A 15,446-nucleotide genomic window follows, 5' to 3' on the forward strand; every position below is an offset into this window, starting at 1 on the left:
GAGCTGTGCCCTCTCCCCAGAAACCGAGGGGGCAATTGTGGAGCAGGCTGTGGAGGGGGTGGGGAATCCTGTGTCCACGCGCTCTATGAAGACGAAAGGCATGTGCTTCCACCACCTAAGGGAACAACAACGGAGAAGCAGAGGCCTGAGACAAAACGCTGAAACTTGCCAAGGATACCTCCAGATGGAAAGCAGAGAGTAGTGAGGAGAAAGCCCAGATCAACAGCCTCTGTTGTTCTTCACTTGAAGTACAGTTGATCTACATGTGTGTGTATAACTGAATCACTCTGCTATGCAGCAGAAATTAGCATGACATTACAAATCAACTATACTTCATATATATATATATATGAATATAAGAATACATATATTCTTTTTCATACCTTTTCCATCACGGTTTATCTCAGGGTGCTGAGTACACTTCCCTGTTTCATCGAGCAGCATCCTTTAGGTAACAGTTTGCACCCGCTAACCCCACCGCCCAGGCCCCCAGCCCCCAGCACTGCCCCCTGGCAACCACAAGTCTGATCTCTGTGAGTTTGTTTCACAGCTACGTCCGTTTGCGTCATCTCTTAGATTCCACATGTAAGTGACGTCTAGGGTGTTTGTCTTTCTCTTTCCGACTCACTTCACCGAGTAACATCATCTCTAGGCCCATCCATGTCGCGGCGAGTTAAACGTCTTCGGTCTAAATCTCAGCTCTAATTCCTAATAGCTGTGTGTGCTCACACAAGATACTCAACCTCCTTGAGCCTTAGGAGCCTCATTTATTAAATAAGGACGATAATAGCGCAGACTCCACTAAGATCAAATTATTTAATACTCATGAAGAGCTTAGAACCATTTTGAATCACAGTAAGGACTTTATTGAAGGAAAAATATTTGTTAAAAGGAAAAATATCGAGTATTTATTAAAGGAAAACTTTTAAGGAGCAACCCATATTTCAGAATGGAGATTTTCCTCAGTGTTTCCACTGGTGAAAAACAGTTAAGCTATTCAAAATCTGCCAGGGGAATTGATGTTTTCTCTGAGACCCACATATCCTTGGTAACTATGTACTCGAAAACACCATCGAGCTTAGTGGATTAAATGAAATTTAGAGGCAGATAAAACCTGCATTTGAGTATCAGCTCAGTGAGTCATTAGCTTTAAAATCCAGCCTTGGTTTCTTCATCTGTAACAGAGGTTGATAAAGTATAGGCCATGGGCCGAGTCTGGCCCACCACCTGTAGTTATAAGTGAAGTTCTATTGTCACACAGCTGCACCTTTTTTTTTCCATATTATCTGTGGCTGCTTTTGTAGTATGAGGGCAGAGCTGCATGGTTGAGACAAAGAACTGTTTCACAAAGCCAAAGATGTTTAGTATCTGGCCTTTCATGGGACGTGTTTGCCTGCTCTGATTTATTACACGAGAATATAATAACCTGATTTGGTTTTGGGGAAATGAGCTAATATAAACTGAACCCTACACAGAGTTAAGCTCAACAAAGTAACTTTTATCATTACACAGAGACTTAAGGTCTAAGCCTTCTATTCAATAGTTCCTGCTGTTTTTGGTTGTTTCTCTCTCCTCTCCACCTGGGGCATTCTGTCCACAAACAAAATCCGAGGCTGACTTCCTCCTACTGGGATTAAGGTAACCTGCCACTGCACCACGCCTGTTCTGGAGATTTCGATGGTCCCATTCTTCCCACCTATCCGGGTTTATGTCCTCTCATTTGGGAACCTTTGGTTTCTATCTGAGATGCTACAGGAATCACACAGACAGCCCAAAAATTTCTTGCACTGATTTGTTTTCAATTTTTAACTTTTTATTTAGAAATAATAAAATAAGACATAATATATAAAAATATGTACAATCCATGGTTTGTGCAGTACATTAGGAAGACTTCAGATACAAAAAGACAGGAAACGGGAAGATAATAACTCAGGATTGTCAAAGGCTGCGGTTGTTCAGTTCACCGCAGCCCAGAGCTTGAAACCCAACATAACTAGAAAAGGGATTCTAGTTGGGAGCAAGGGACTAGGCAACACTTTTTTTTTTTTTTCTTAAACCTTAACTTTACTAGATACAGAGTGAAAAAAATCCACTCTGCTTCTCAGAACAAGCTTTTTGCTTTTACTGTGTGGCTTATCATCAAATATGAACTGACACTTGTTTTTATTTTTTTGTCAGGGTAACAAGATTCAGGGGACAAAATGCACTGAATAAACATCAAGGTTTGAGATGGGAGTTGACAGGGAAGAAAGGAAGGGAAGGGAGGAATAATGCACTGATAGAATTTTAAAAAAAGTAAAACTGAACAAACTGTCATCAGGAATTTGGAAATGACTTCAGAGTTATGGTGACATCCTTAAAATGTCTGATTCAAGTATAATCTTAGAGGGATAGAAAACTATTAATATTCCTTTCTCAATAATCAAAATAGAATTCACTTTGTCTACCTTTTATTTAAAAATAGGATAACCAGGAATCTAAACCTCCTCCCAAAAATATAAAGCCCATCCAGTTACGGGCACAGATTCTTCAAAAGGGGATAATTCCTAAATAAACTCAGTGGGGGTTTGCTTGCAACAGAGAAGCAACATGAATCTGGCGACAGACCCCAGATACTCTGTGAGTTTCTTCAGTCTGTGTTCCCACAACACGTGTGCACTAAGTAAGGAGACCCAGGCAGTAAATACCAAGGTTTTGAAGGTAAAATGCAGCAAAAAAAAAAAAAAAAAAACCAAAAAACAAAAACCAAAAGAAAAAACATTGTGCATTACTGTGTCTTGGCTCTTGACAAAAAAAAAAAAAAAAAAACCCACAAAAATTGCCATTTAAAGCTTGTAACTGTTAAAATACTAATAACTAGAAAAAGTTTTCAAATGAACAGTCCATGCTGAAATAAATAACAGGAGAACATAGCAAGACAAACCTTATAAGGCTGGTAGATATTTGCTAAAACCATGCTAACCGGTAGCATATAGGTACTAGCTCTCAGAAATTGCTGCACTGAAATTATACTTTCTATGGCAATTTTCTTCCCCTTACAGACTTCTATTTACATTTGGCTTTAAATATGAAAATATCTGATAAACTTTATAAAATGTACACTTTAAAAACATAGCTTCTGCAAAATTTTCTTGGAAAAAAAAAAAAAAAAACAAACCTGTGCACCAGAAATTTTAATTTTTTTTCTCTTTTTCAGAAAGAAGTTGCAAGAGTTCCCTCCCTCGTTCTTGCCCCCCTCCACCCACCCCCGTTGCAAACACCTCAAGTCTTTTTAAGTGGCAGCACTGTGTGACGAGAGGGTGCCTTCGCCGTGGTCACCCCCATCCTCCACTGTATCTTCATGTAATTTACAGATCACGGAATACTCTTTGGTTTGATTATTGTCCTTTGCAAAAATATCGGAATAGCAGCAGCTGAAACCCTCAACACCCTCTCCCTGTCAATGGCAGGACGGTCGCCATGTACAGAAGACTGTACATGCTGTGTCCACTCCACCCCAAGTCCTCCAGCTCTCTACACAACTTCCCCCATCGGCCTGTAAGTCTGGACTTCAAATATCATCCCCTCGCCTGATAGCCCTAACCTGATTTCCATGCAAATAACTGCACGGGGTTCAAACCCACCGACTCGAAAGGCGGACAAGAGCAGAGACTGTCCTGTGACTGCAGGCACCCCATGCAGATATGGCTGGTCAGGAACCAGAGACCATCCCAGACACGGGCTGATGAAACACAGGATTCCAGAACAAGCTGTTTTTTAATGGCATACAGGGGTGTAATACCACAAAGAGAGTTGATTTTGAGACTCCCATTGAAAGAGAAAAAAAAAAAAATCAGTGACCCCAGAATTCACAAATAAGGAACCTTAAACCAAAACAGAGTTCCGTCATATCAAGCTAGAGCGGAAAACCAAACCAAACAAAATGTTCCTAGTGAGGCAGGCAGCCAGGCAGGAGAAGCTTCTGGGAAACGATGTGCCCCAAGTAACAGGCTCCAGGTCTCCACAGACAAAAGGGATCCACCCGGATTCAAAGACGAGTGTGGATCCACCGGGGGTGGGGGGGGAAGGACACTTTTAGATCATTATCTCCTTGACTTGTGATGCTGTTAGGATTGTTACGGCCCTTGTTGACCCTAAAATACTGAGACATTTTCATTCCTGCTCTCTATCATTAAAAAAAAAAAAAAAAAAGCAATGTTCCCCTTCCTCCTAAAGACTTGAGTTGATGAGCTTCATCAAAATGGCTCTTCCACATCTTGCTACCTTCTCACTGGGGCATTCACAACCCTCTCAGATGTTGGAGGACTTGGCCCAAACAGTCTAATGGGAAGAACCAGCCCATGGGCCAGGCGTGGCATCTTTTAGAAAATGAAGTCAAGTCAGAGATGCACCCACCATCAGGGCGAGGAATTCAGCCCTAAGGTTTAAACCTACTGATCTTTCAAGTTGGATGGCTCAGCGTGGAGGATGCCAACTCATGTCAACCTAGGTCTTATCTTCTGGGATAAATTTTGGAATGTGCAAAACATGGAAAAATCCAGGAAAAAAAAAATCTAAGGGGTCATCATCATCTCTCAAAGTATGCATTCGCCTGGCCAGCACCACCTCGAAGGAAAGGAAAGTTGCTTATACCTTTCGTGTGTGTGTGTGTGTGTGAATTTTACTTTCCCCTGTCTTCTTCCTATGACATGAAAGTTACATGAAAGAACAAAAAATTAAAAGCACCACACTTAACTCAACTGTGTGTGTGATGTTCTATTTTCTGAATAAGGTGCAAAAGGAGAGGGTAGTTCAAGGTCTCGCTGAGGTTCAAAGTTCTTGTCTCTTGATTTCAAGGCAGCCATGGGGCTTTCTTTCCCTTTTAGTGTAAGCTCCACTGTGCAAAAATGTGCATTATCTTTGGTATTTATTTTAGGTAGTCTAACTTAAAATTTGAGATAACCCATTAACATCTTGGTGGGAAAAAAAAAAATAAAACATTAACAACAACCCGGAGGCTACCATTTGGCTAGTGTTACATAATGCCCTTATGTAACCAGAGAGAGACAGACAGAGAGCACAAGAGGGAGAGAGAGAATCAATCCTAGCAAACAAATTACTGGCCTCAAAAAATCAGGCTCTCGTTTGGCAGCTAATAGCCAAATACTTGCCACTTTGAAGCGCACATCATGAGCTTTCAACAAAGTTCAACACTGACTTTTTAAATTACACACAAGAGGAAAAAAAAAAAAAAACTACACTGCAACAATACAACGTGTGTTGGTGTAGTTAGCAGCTTTTCAAAAGTTAAGGCAGAGTCTTGCCTTTAAAACATTGAAAAATGTGATGCCATTTAAAAACATTCTTGTTCCCTAGAGAGAAGCGTTCTGGAGAAGTCAAACACCCCACCAACCAAGGCTTGCCTGCAAGTTCAAGTTTGGTTCAAAACACAAAACACAAACACAAACACCCCATAACTTATTCTACAACGTGTTATGTGCCTTCGGGTCACGGGGAGGCCTGTTTAGTGCTTTAGGTTCATCTTCGGGCTTACAGTCTTTCTCTAAAACCACCGTGCTCGCCCCTGTCCCTGTGGTGACTTGCCTCAAACCACCTGGCCCTGGTACCGTCGTCTGCGTAACTGTTTTGGGCCTCTGACCAACAGACCGTGTTTCAAAGGAACCACTCCCCAGGAGGACTCAGTCATATCTCCGACTCCCGCCGTAGCGGCCTGGGCTCTAGAGGTACACTGGCCTGGTTGTGCAGGTCTATGTCCGGGGGCGTGTCTGTGCTTGTGCTCTCGGGAACCCCGTTTTCACTGTCGTCTTCCTCTTTGCTTGTGAGGGCGACCTCATTTTCATAGCAAAACGAGTTAGCGTTCGACAGGATGTATTTCTTCTCCGCCAAGTCCCTAGCACTGCACAGGGGCGTGTTGGGGACTTCGTAAGTCTTGTGGAACCTGGAGTAGTCCACTTTGTAGTAGTGTTTCTCCTCGAAGAGGACCGGCTCATAGCGGTGACCCCAGAGGATCTCGTTGGCCAGGTACGAGCTCCGGCACTGCGTGGTCATGGCCGTGGCCTCTACCATCCCCTCGAGGATGACCACGATCTCAAAATCTGCGTTGTCGATGTCCTGCTTGCTCAGATCATACAGAGGGCTGTCCTCATCGATCTCGTGGACGATGGTGATGGGAGACACCAGAAATATGCGGTCGATGCCGCTGTCGAAGCCCACATTGATGTCTATCTGATCCAGGGGGATGTACTCCCCCTCAGAGGTGATTCTGGACTTGAGGAGCTGTGCGCGCACGTGTGCTTCCACCAAGTGGCTCTTCCGGAGGTTGCCCACCCGCCACATGAGGCAGAGCTTGCCGTCCCTCATGGCGATCACGGCATTGTGGCTGAAGACCAGCGTCTCGTTTCTCTTCTTGGGCTTGGCCATCTTGGCCATTACCGCGCCGATGATGAAGGCGTCGATGATGCAGCCCACGATGGACTGGAAGACCACCATGAAGACGGCCACGGGGCACTCGTCTGTGACACAGCGGAAGCCGTAGCCGATAGTGGTCTGCGTCTCGATGGAGAAAAGGAAGGCGGCCGTGAAGCTGTTGACCTCGGACACGCAGGCTTTGCTCTCCTTGGACGCGTCCAGGTCCCCGTGGAGCAGCGCGATCAACCAAAACACACAGCCAAAGAAGAGCCAGGAGAGCACGAAAGCCAGGCAGAAGATGACCAGCATCCAGCGCCAGCGGATGTCCACGCACGTGGTGAAGATGTCGGCCAGGTACCGCTGGCCCTTCTCGCCCACGTTGATGAACTGCACGTTGCAGTGTCCGTCCTTCTTCACGAAGCGACTCCTGCACTGCTGCCGCGTGTGAACCTTGCTCTTGCCGTTCCCGAAGCCGTTGGCCACCGCCAGCGTGGCCAGCTTCATGCCGTCCTCCTCCGAAGAGACGATGCTGTAACGGTTCGTGCGCACGCTGCCCATCGCTTCTGCTGCCGACGCCAGCGCTTCTGCTTTGGGAAACAGTCTGAGTTTTTGCAAAACCCTTTGGAGAAACAGGTTTGAATGTTCAGTGAGGACCCACACACACAAAAAAAGGAGGAGGGATGGGGTCTCCAGGAGCCTTGAGGTTCTGGCTACCAAGGTCTGTCTCTTGACATGCAGAGTCACTTTAATAACTCAGCTAACATCCAGAGAACAGGTCCTGCAAAAAAAGAGAGAGATCTTTTATTACAAAAGAAGTTCATTAGGAAAGGGTTCCACTCTTTAATGCAACAGTTCCTAGCCAGAAACAGAGAAAGATATACATAAATGTCCTTTATGCTGAATTACTGGGGTTTTCATTTCTCTGTGTAGCCCTAAAGGTCCATCTGGTCAAGGCTGTGGTTTTTCCAGTAGTCGTGTATGGATGTGAGAGTTGGACTGTGAAGAAAGCTGAGCGCAGAAGAATTGATGCTTTTGAACTGTGGTGTTGGAGAAGACTCTTGAGAGTCCCTTGGACTGCAAGGAGATCCAACCAGTCCATCCTAAAGGAAATCAGTCCTGAATATTCATTGGAAGGACTGATGCTGAAGCTGAAACTCCAGTACTTTGGCCACCTCATGCGAAGAGCTGGCTCATTGGAAAAGACTCTGATGCTGGGAGGGGTTGGGGGCAGGAGGAGAAGGGGACGACAGAGGATGAGATGGCTGGATGGCACCACCGACTCGATGGACATGAGTTTGGGTGTACTCCGGGAGTTGGTGATGGACAGGGAGGCCTGGCATGCTGTGATTCATGGGGTCACAAAGAGTCGGACACGACTGAGCGACTGAACTGAACTGAACTGAACTGAAAAAAATAGAACGAAAATATTTTCTTATATTACTTAAAAACATGACGTCGCTAAACACAGAAGTGATAGTTGTTCATGACAGTGTTTTTTTTTAACTTTTAAATTTTATATGGGTGTATCGCTGAGTGACAATGTTGTGACAGTCTCAGGTGAGCAGTGAAGGGACTCAGACACACACACACACGTGTCCATTCTCCTCCCAACTCCCCTCCCATCCAGGCTGCCACAGGGCATTGAGCAGAGTTCCCTGAGCTGGACCGCAGATTTTTGTTGGTTGTCCATTTTAAATATAGCAGTGTGCACATATCCATCCATCCCTAATTATCCCTTCCCCTCATCCAAAGTCTCAGATTCCTGTTCCCCTATTTTTGGCCAGAAATCTAGAATATTCTACTTTACAGATCCACCTGTCTCTTCTTATGCTCTTCATTTGCCTTCTCTACGTGCTGGGGTCCCTGGTGATACAGCAGAAGAAAGACTTTTCTAACTTCCAGGTTTGCCATGAAGCTTTAAGAACTCGGACATGTCAGAGAACATTTCACACGAATGCACAATGTTCATATTCATCGAGTAGCAGGTGCATTGTGGAAGAATATGACAGCCCTCAACAACGAGGCTGCAATCCAAAAGCATCGACTAGTTCATTTAACAGATAACTGAGCAGACAGCCCTTACAATCATCTGAAAGGGATGCGGGTTTTTGGAGACCTTTTGGGCTTATTCCATCACGTCACACGCTGACAGCAGCCTCCGAAAGCGGCAGAAAACTCCTGATAACATCTCTGTTCCTGCAAGTGATTTGGACTTGAAGATGAAGGCTCACTCTAGGGGATACAGAGTGATCCTGTTGCTTAGCAATGAGAGACCTGAAATTCTCTGGAGATGGGATTGCCGTGTGTAAAGACAGCGGAGGAAGTAAGCACCTTTGTGCTCAAGGATCAGGCCTTTAGTGGATTGAGATACGGCTGGGACTCATTTCACAGGAGTCCAAGCGTGTGTGCTCCCAAACACAGACAACTCTGCAGCGGTAAGTCACAAGGCCCCCTCAGCTCACTCGCATTTGCAGCGCGGCTTTCTGACCTCTGTTCCTGCAGAGAAGGTGCTCACCTTCACTTAATGCGAACAAATAAACAGCAGTTCTCAGTTTTCCCCTCTCTGCTCATCTCCCGCCCCCTGCACCCCTGCCCCCGTAGTTAAAAGTCATCTACTGACTTTTGCCTTTCCATGTTTGCTCCAAAGGATATCATTTTTCCTCGATTTGCAAAAGGCTGGGAGAAAGTCTAGGGTGTTTTGGCAACCAAATATAAGTTAAGAAATGAACACAGCAGGGAAATGAAAAATAGGAGGGATGCTTGACTTTCAAACCACCAAAGCTGTCTCCTGGATTCAAGGGGGACAGTGAACAGCAGATGGACAGGATCAGATATTCGTCGACGCCCTGATGACAAGGACACCACTTTTTCTTTCTCCCCCTAAACCGCACTCAGATTAAGCAGTTAACACAACCACGTGCAACCAGACCAGCTGCAAAGACAGCAAATCACTGATCTGTTTTCACGCACCCCCTGAGTAAGAAGGCAAGGTGTATTGTCTTTGAAAATGACTTGTTATAGTCTTTTCACTTCTGCCTCTTTATCCAAGTTATTATGCAAGAATGTGCCCCAACACATTTTTCCTAAGATTAGTCATCTGTGAAAATTGCAATGTGTGTTACATTTTGGCAGCTTTTGACACCTAAATGATGCCCGATTTGAAACTGCCTTTGAATTACTTTATAAAAAGAAGGTGCTGTGTCTTCTCACCCTTCCACCTGCTTCAGTGTTTTGTCTGCTTCCCATGAAGTTTGCACTTGGACAAAAGAAACAAGAGTCTGATTCCTCAGGGTTCTAGACCCTGGACACAGAAAGAATTTTTTTAAACAGAGATTTCAGCTTATTTGGCTCATATGAAATTGCTGAGCCCTTATACACACACACACACACACGTGCACAAATAGAGATAATAATATGACACCAAATGCAGGTGCATGTTCCAAGAAACAGGGGACAGGGGAGGCCTCATTTAAATAGTGTGAGTTCTGACTAACTTCAGGATCTTATAAGCTGACACCAAGAAATTCCCTCTTCATGATTCAAAACAATCCTTCCATCTGAGTTACCATTAGGGACCAAGAGTAGACAGTCTCAAATTTCTTCTGACTTATTTCTGCTCTCTTTCCAGATTAAAGCATAACAGTCATATGAAATCTAAAGACTGAAGTACGACTTTCTAAAAATCTTGACCCCAGGACATTCGTCTGAATTCCACAAAACACACACGACCAGCTTCCTACGAATGAATAGCTTTCCGTATTTAGAATCTTGAAGAGAGCCTGTATTGAGCGACTATTATTGTCTTATTTCCATTGCTAATGACAGAATTTGTTCCATATGCGGAGCATCATTTAGAAATTTTACCATTTCTGCCTGGAAAGGGGGGAAAAAAAAAGAAAGATTTTTTTGGCAAAATGGAAACTTTTGTCACCTCCAGCAGATATGTTCCAAAACAGATTCATGTGTGTATATGTGCGCACACATGATGCGCATTCAGACTTTGGTGGAGCTGATGATACAGCGAAAGCTGAGACGCTGCCAAAGTCTGATAGGGTAACTGTCTTAATATTCCACTCTGAAGACTGTCTTTCCTATTAACCTGCCCACATGCCTGAGTGGCTGCAGGCAAGCAGAAAACTTTCTTGCCTGCACTTCTCACACTGAAAATCACCAATTCATGAGCATCTGGGAAAACACTTTAATTAGGTATAGGGCTTTCGTGCAACTTCATTTTAGGGCCACATTCTAAGTAAGTTCTTGAGAATCATCTGATTAAGAACCAGTGAAAACCCCCAGTGACTGCCCTCCTTGAGGGGCACAGCTCAGGAGAATTCACATGTTATTTGATGAACAATGTGCAAACGCCCCCATTTTCAGCCAGAATATGTAAGGGCCTGAAATAAACTTAATAGACACAAACAATCATTTTTACCCAGGGCATAACCAATGAGAAAGAAAGTATTTCTGGGAAATGGAGAGGTTACATGTGCTGCTCTTCATGTTAAGACTATTTATAGGCTGAGCCCAAATTAAGCATAAGCAGTGGAAAAAAAATAGTTCAGGGCTTCCATCTCAAGGTAGATGTTAAAGGAGAGAGAGCTGGAGACAGAGATGAGGCCAAGGAGATAACGCGGTGTAAATGAATGTATCCAGATCATTTTTACCATCACCGAGATATTCCCAGGAAAGATCACCCAAGAACAGAGACATGCTCACCTGGAAGACTAAATGAGAATAAGTGGGCCCCCTCTCATGGTCGTGGTGTGGAGTGGATAAGAAAGTTTCTGAGTCAGGAGAGGAAACAGGCATGGCAGAAGGACTGAAGGAGAGGTCTGCTAATGAGTGTTTAGAGCAGCTATTCCCCAGCTGACGCCATATAGACCAGCCTGAGTGTGCTCTGGGCGTCGGTTGCTACGAGAGCTCAAGGCTGGCAAAGCAACCTCTCAGAAGCTCAGTAAACAGAAAGGGGGGGAGGGGCGCTTGGAGAGGGGGGGCACCCACTCACCTCTGGGAGCCCCACATCTTTCACACTCAACAGTGCAACAAGGCGTATAGCATCACTTGGTATGCGCACAAGCTGAAATATATATCTCTATAGCACAGAAAAATAAACACTAAAAAAAAAAAAGAAAGAAAAAGCTTGAAACTGTCCTTCTGCCCAGGTAAAGACGCGGTCGGTCTTATGCTACTCAAAAAGTCATGCAAGGACTCCGACAAGGATTGGGCAGCCGGAAGGTCTGAAGGAAGTAGAAGGAAGTAGAAATATCGCGTGTTATTTTTTTTTAAGGTCAGTTTACAAGAGCTCAGAACAAATATTCCTATGGAGAGAAATAACACAAAAAGAAAGTGCCAGCAGCGGGGGGGGGGGGAGTGAAAGCAAAATGACACGACCTTGACCCCAACTCTGACCCCTCCCACCATCCTTAAAGTCGCCTCTCTTAATTCCTCAGCCTGGGAATTTTTCTGGATCATGACAAATAATAAAACACTTGGAGCAGGGCGTGGAAGTGAGCAGGAAAAAGCTAGCAAGCATACAGGTAACACAGAGCAGGCATACAGCAGTCCTTAGTGGGAGAAAATCTGACAGCCTACAGATCACTAACAGGGAATGAAAGCAAGTGGTCCAAAGCAATATGCATTCTTTGCATACCCAAAACAGGCTTTCAAATCAGGCCTGATTTCCTAAAAGGTAAATTCTTGGTTAATAGAAATGCCAGGATTCACAGCCGCATCTTAGTTACCCTGCTGACAGGATCGCCCAGACACAGACAATAAACTGCCCACTTCCTATCTCGATTTTTTTTTCCAACTGTCATGATGACTCTCTGTTATGATGCAATCCTTTGCAGAATCAAGTCGTTTCGACCACCGTGCTTCCCTGAAACCTCACCGACTTCAAATTTCAGGATTAACGTGATTATTCCAAAGAAGAGCAAGCTGCTTAGCGAAGGTGTGCAAGTTTCACGATCTCAGGGCTCAGATCCAGCGCGAGCTCCGGTTCTCTTCCCCAGCAAAGCAACTTTGAGAGAAGCTCGCTGGGTTTGGAACTCAAGCTACACTTGAAGCAATGACAGAGGGGGTGGGGAGGAAAGACGCCAACGATCGAGACCGGCGCTGAGTCCCAAGGTTTGCCAAGGTTTGAGACCGGTATTCTAGACGCAGCCACGGCCTTTTTTTTTTTTTTTTTTTTACTTCCTTAGAGACAGAATCGAACACAGGCTCCCTCGCCCGGGTCTCCCAACTGAGTATCTCGCTCCAGCTGGTGCACTGGAAGTTATGAGCACAAACAGATGCTGCAGAGAAACGTTTCTATTGCTCAACTGTTCCAAGCATGTCTCCGTATTTTTAGCTCTGAGGATGTTCTGGTGCGCACACAAACTCTATAGGCAGGCTCTGGGACTCCGGCGCGTGGGGGAGCGCTAAAGGCCGCCTGACAGCTGGGCACCTCTGGGGCGGCCGGGCCGGGCGGGGTCGGGGACCGAAGCCCGAGTCCTCTCCCCGGGACCCACAGGCAAGGAGAGCAAAGCGGGTAAGAAAACACACAGCAGCCCTTACCTGTTGCTGGCGCAGGAGCATGGGGACATGGAGTGGAAGTGGGGGGGTTACAGAGGCATGTGAGATCCAGGAGTTTGTACAAGCGAGGGAGCCAAAGCGAACCAGCAATTCCCAAGACCCAGCGGGCCGGCGCCGGGGCGGGCTGCGCGCGGGCCGGGTCTCCAGTGCGCTCTGCGCTTTCCTGGGCTCTTTTGAGGCGTCCGCGAGGCACCGGGCCGCCCGGCCCCGCCCCCGGCCGCGCCGGCCAATCGCCGCGCTCCCGGCCCCGCGGGGACCGCGCTGGGGGGAGGATGCTGCGCCCGCGGGGCCCGCGCGGCCGGCGCGAGAACCTGCCGCGGCTCCCGCCCCGCGCGCCCCCCGCGCCCGGCCGCGCGGGAGAAGGAGGCGGCCGCGCCCGGCCGGGCCCGCAGCAGGTGGGACGCCCGCGGCCCGGCTCCGGCGGCGGCCTAATTGCAGCCCGGCCGGTGGGCAGAGCTTCCCACTCCGGGGCCAGCCCCACGCTGGCCCCTTCCTGTCCTCGGCGGCGGGGCGCCGGGCGCGCGCCCCCAGGGGCTCGCGGAGGGCCGGTGTCCCGGCCGCCCGGCGGCCGCCTGCGAAGCTTGCCTGTCAGCTGGGGGCGCGTCTTCCTCTCCCCTTCCCACCTACCAGCGGCAACTTCCCCCCCGCCCTGCGATCCTTCCCGCCCCCCGAATCCCGGGCTGAACCAGCGGGGCGAGGAGGAGCCGCCGATGCAACGCGGAAAGGGACCGCGAGCGGCGCGCAGAGCCCGGCCGGGGGCCGACGCGCGCCCGGGCCGCCCGGCCCTTCCCTCTCCCGACTGGGGGCGAGTTACTTACAGAGAGCCGGCGCTGCTTGGCAGGGTGAACGGCCCGTTCCCTGCCGCGGGGTCCGCCCTCAATCCCGGTCTCCACCAGCGCGCCCGGCACGCTCTGCTGATCTAAACCCAGAGCAGTTAGACTCCTGAATTCTCTGCAACGGCAACTCCTACGGGCGCTCAGCGCTGCCGCGCGCCGGCGCCTCCCAGCCCTCCCGCCCAGCAACCGGGCAAGGGCAAGGAGACCCTTTCACAAACGCTGTCAAACGCAGTGTGAACCGGGCGTGGACCCTGGAACACTGTGTGTGTGTGTGTGTGTGTGTGTGTGTGTGTGTGTGTGTGTGTGTGTACACTGCGGAGCCGCGCACGCCTAAGCGTTTTGGTGTCATCACGGAGCTTTGCTCTTAGAATACTTAAGAATCCTCCTTACATCAAGTTTGCCATCCCTCTGTGTGTGTGTGTGTGTGTGTGTGTGTGGTGAATGTTTATTTCCTCAAGCGATCAAATGTGTCCTCCGCGCAGTTTAAACCTCTCCAAGGCCTCCTAGAGACGCCAAACTACTTCCACACGCTAGCTCGTCTTTCCGGGCGGTACCGCCGGGGTGGCTGTGCGGGAGCGCGAGAGTGAAACCGACCGGGAACCGGGCTTCGCGCCGGGACCCACCTCTGAGCCTCCTTCGCGCGCCCGGCCCCTAGGAGGTGCTGGTGACGTGCGCTTGGGCTTCCCGGCTCCCTCTGAATCCTGCCTCAGCCAGCGTGCCGCTCTTCCTAGTCACTGTCCCAAGACACTGACATTAAAAGGGGCTGGAACAGGTGGTGCCGGCGGTGTGACTCTGACAGCCGAGCGCCTGGCTGTTTCATTCCGCTCGTGGCGATGGTCAGTGGTTCGAGCGCTGCTACCAACTGTCTTGCCTTTTAAAGCCCTCTCCGTGGGAATCACGGTTCACACCATGGAGGTCTCATTTAACCTGTGTGAAGCCAAGTGCTATTTATAGGCCACTTGGACTAACTGTGCCAAAGGGGTGGATGTATAGGAAGCCAGGCTGTAGCTTAAAGCTGAAAGAGCCTGGAGACAGACAAGCTGACCGCATGACCGGCGGACAAAGGACGCGGCGAGGCTCCCTGCGCTGCAATGAGCTGCCTCAGACGGGTTTCCTCCTGCATTTCTTGATTGGACCGGAGAGGTCCCGTGAATCCTTCAAAGCATATTAAACCTAAATGGAAAGAGGAAATTCATCGTTTATAGATGATGTCTTCTGTTATTGTGATTCAATCTATGCATCTGTAGATGGCTAAGGATTTTCCAAACCACAAGAATCCAACACTCTTATTTCCAGGTAATGAGCTCTTTCTGAAAACCAGTCACCCAGAAAGGGATACCATTTCTCTGGAATTACGATTGAAATGGTTTTACTTTAATATGCTACTCTAAGTAAACTGAATACACCACAGATCAGGATGGTTTCATATGATCAGAAAAATCTTTTTTTAAAAAAAAATGAATGCAAAGTTATCAGAGGATGGTTGTTTGTATAAATTTACTGATGGGAAATAAATTGCAAATAAATACATGTGTCCTAGTCCTTCTTACCAATGTCACTTTCATCTCCCATGGAATGATATGCATCAAGCCTTATTTACTGAAGCCAAAAATTAGAGAAAGGTTGATT

The 15,446-nt window shown here is 47.5% G+C and overlaps 1 protein-coding gene across 1 annotated transcript; it reads right to left on the minus strand.

The window, feature by feature from the left end:
* Positions 1-1,813: 1,813 nt before the first annotated feature.
* Positions 1,814-13,109, minus strand: KCNJ2 (potassium inwardly rectifying channel subfamily J member 2). The gene is made up of 2 exons (XM_061144989.1): positions 12,964-13,109; positions 1,814-7,186 (listed from the first exon to the last, which is right to left on the minus strand). Exon 2 carries the CDS (start codon positions 6,964-6,966, stop codon positions 5,683-5,685), a length of 1,284 nt encoding a protein of 427 aa, XP_061000972.1. The 5' UTR covers positions 6,967-7,186; positions 12,964-13,109; the 3' UTR covers positions 1,814-5,682.
* Between the last annotated feature and the right edge of the window lie 2,337 nt (positions 13,110-15,446).

Source organism: Dama dama, chromosome 5 (assembly GCF_033118175.1).
Source record: "Dama dama isolate Ldn47 chromosome 5, ASM3311817v1, whole genome shotgun sequence".
Lineage (NCBI taxonomy): Eukaryota > Metazoa > Chordata > Mammalia > Artiodactyla > Cervidae > Dama > Dama dama.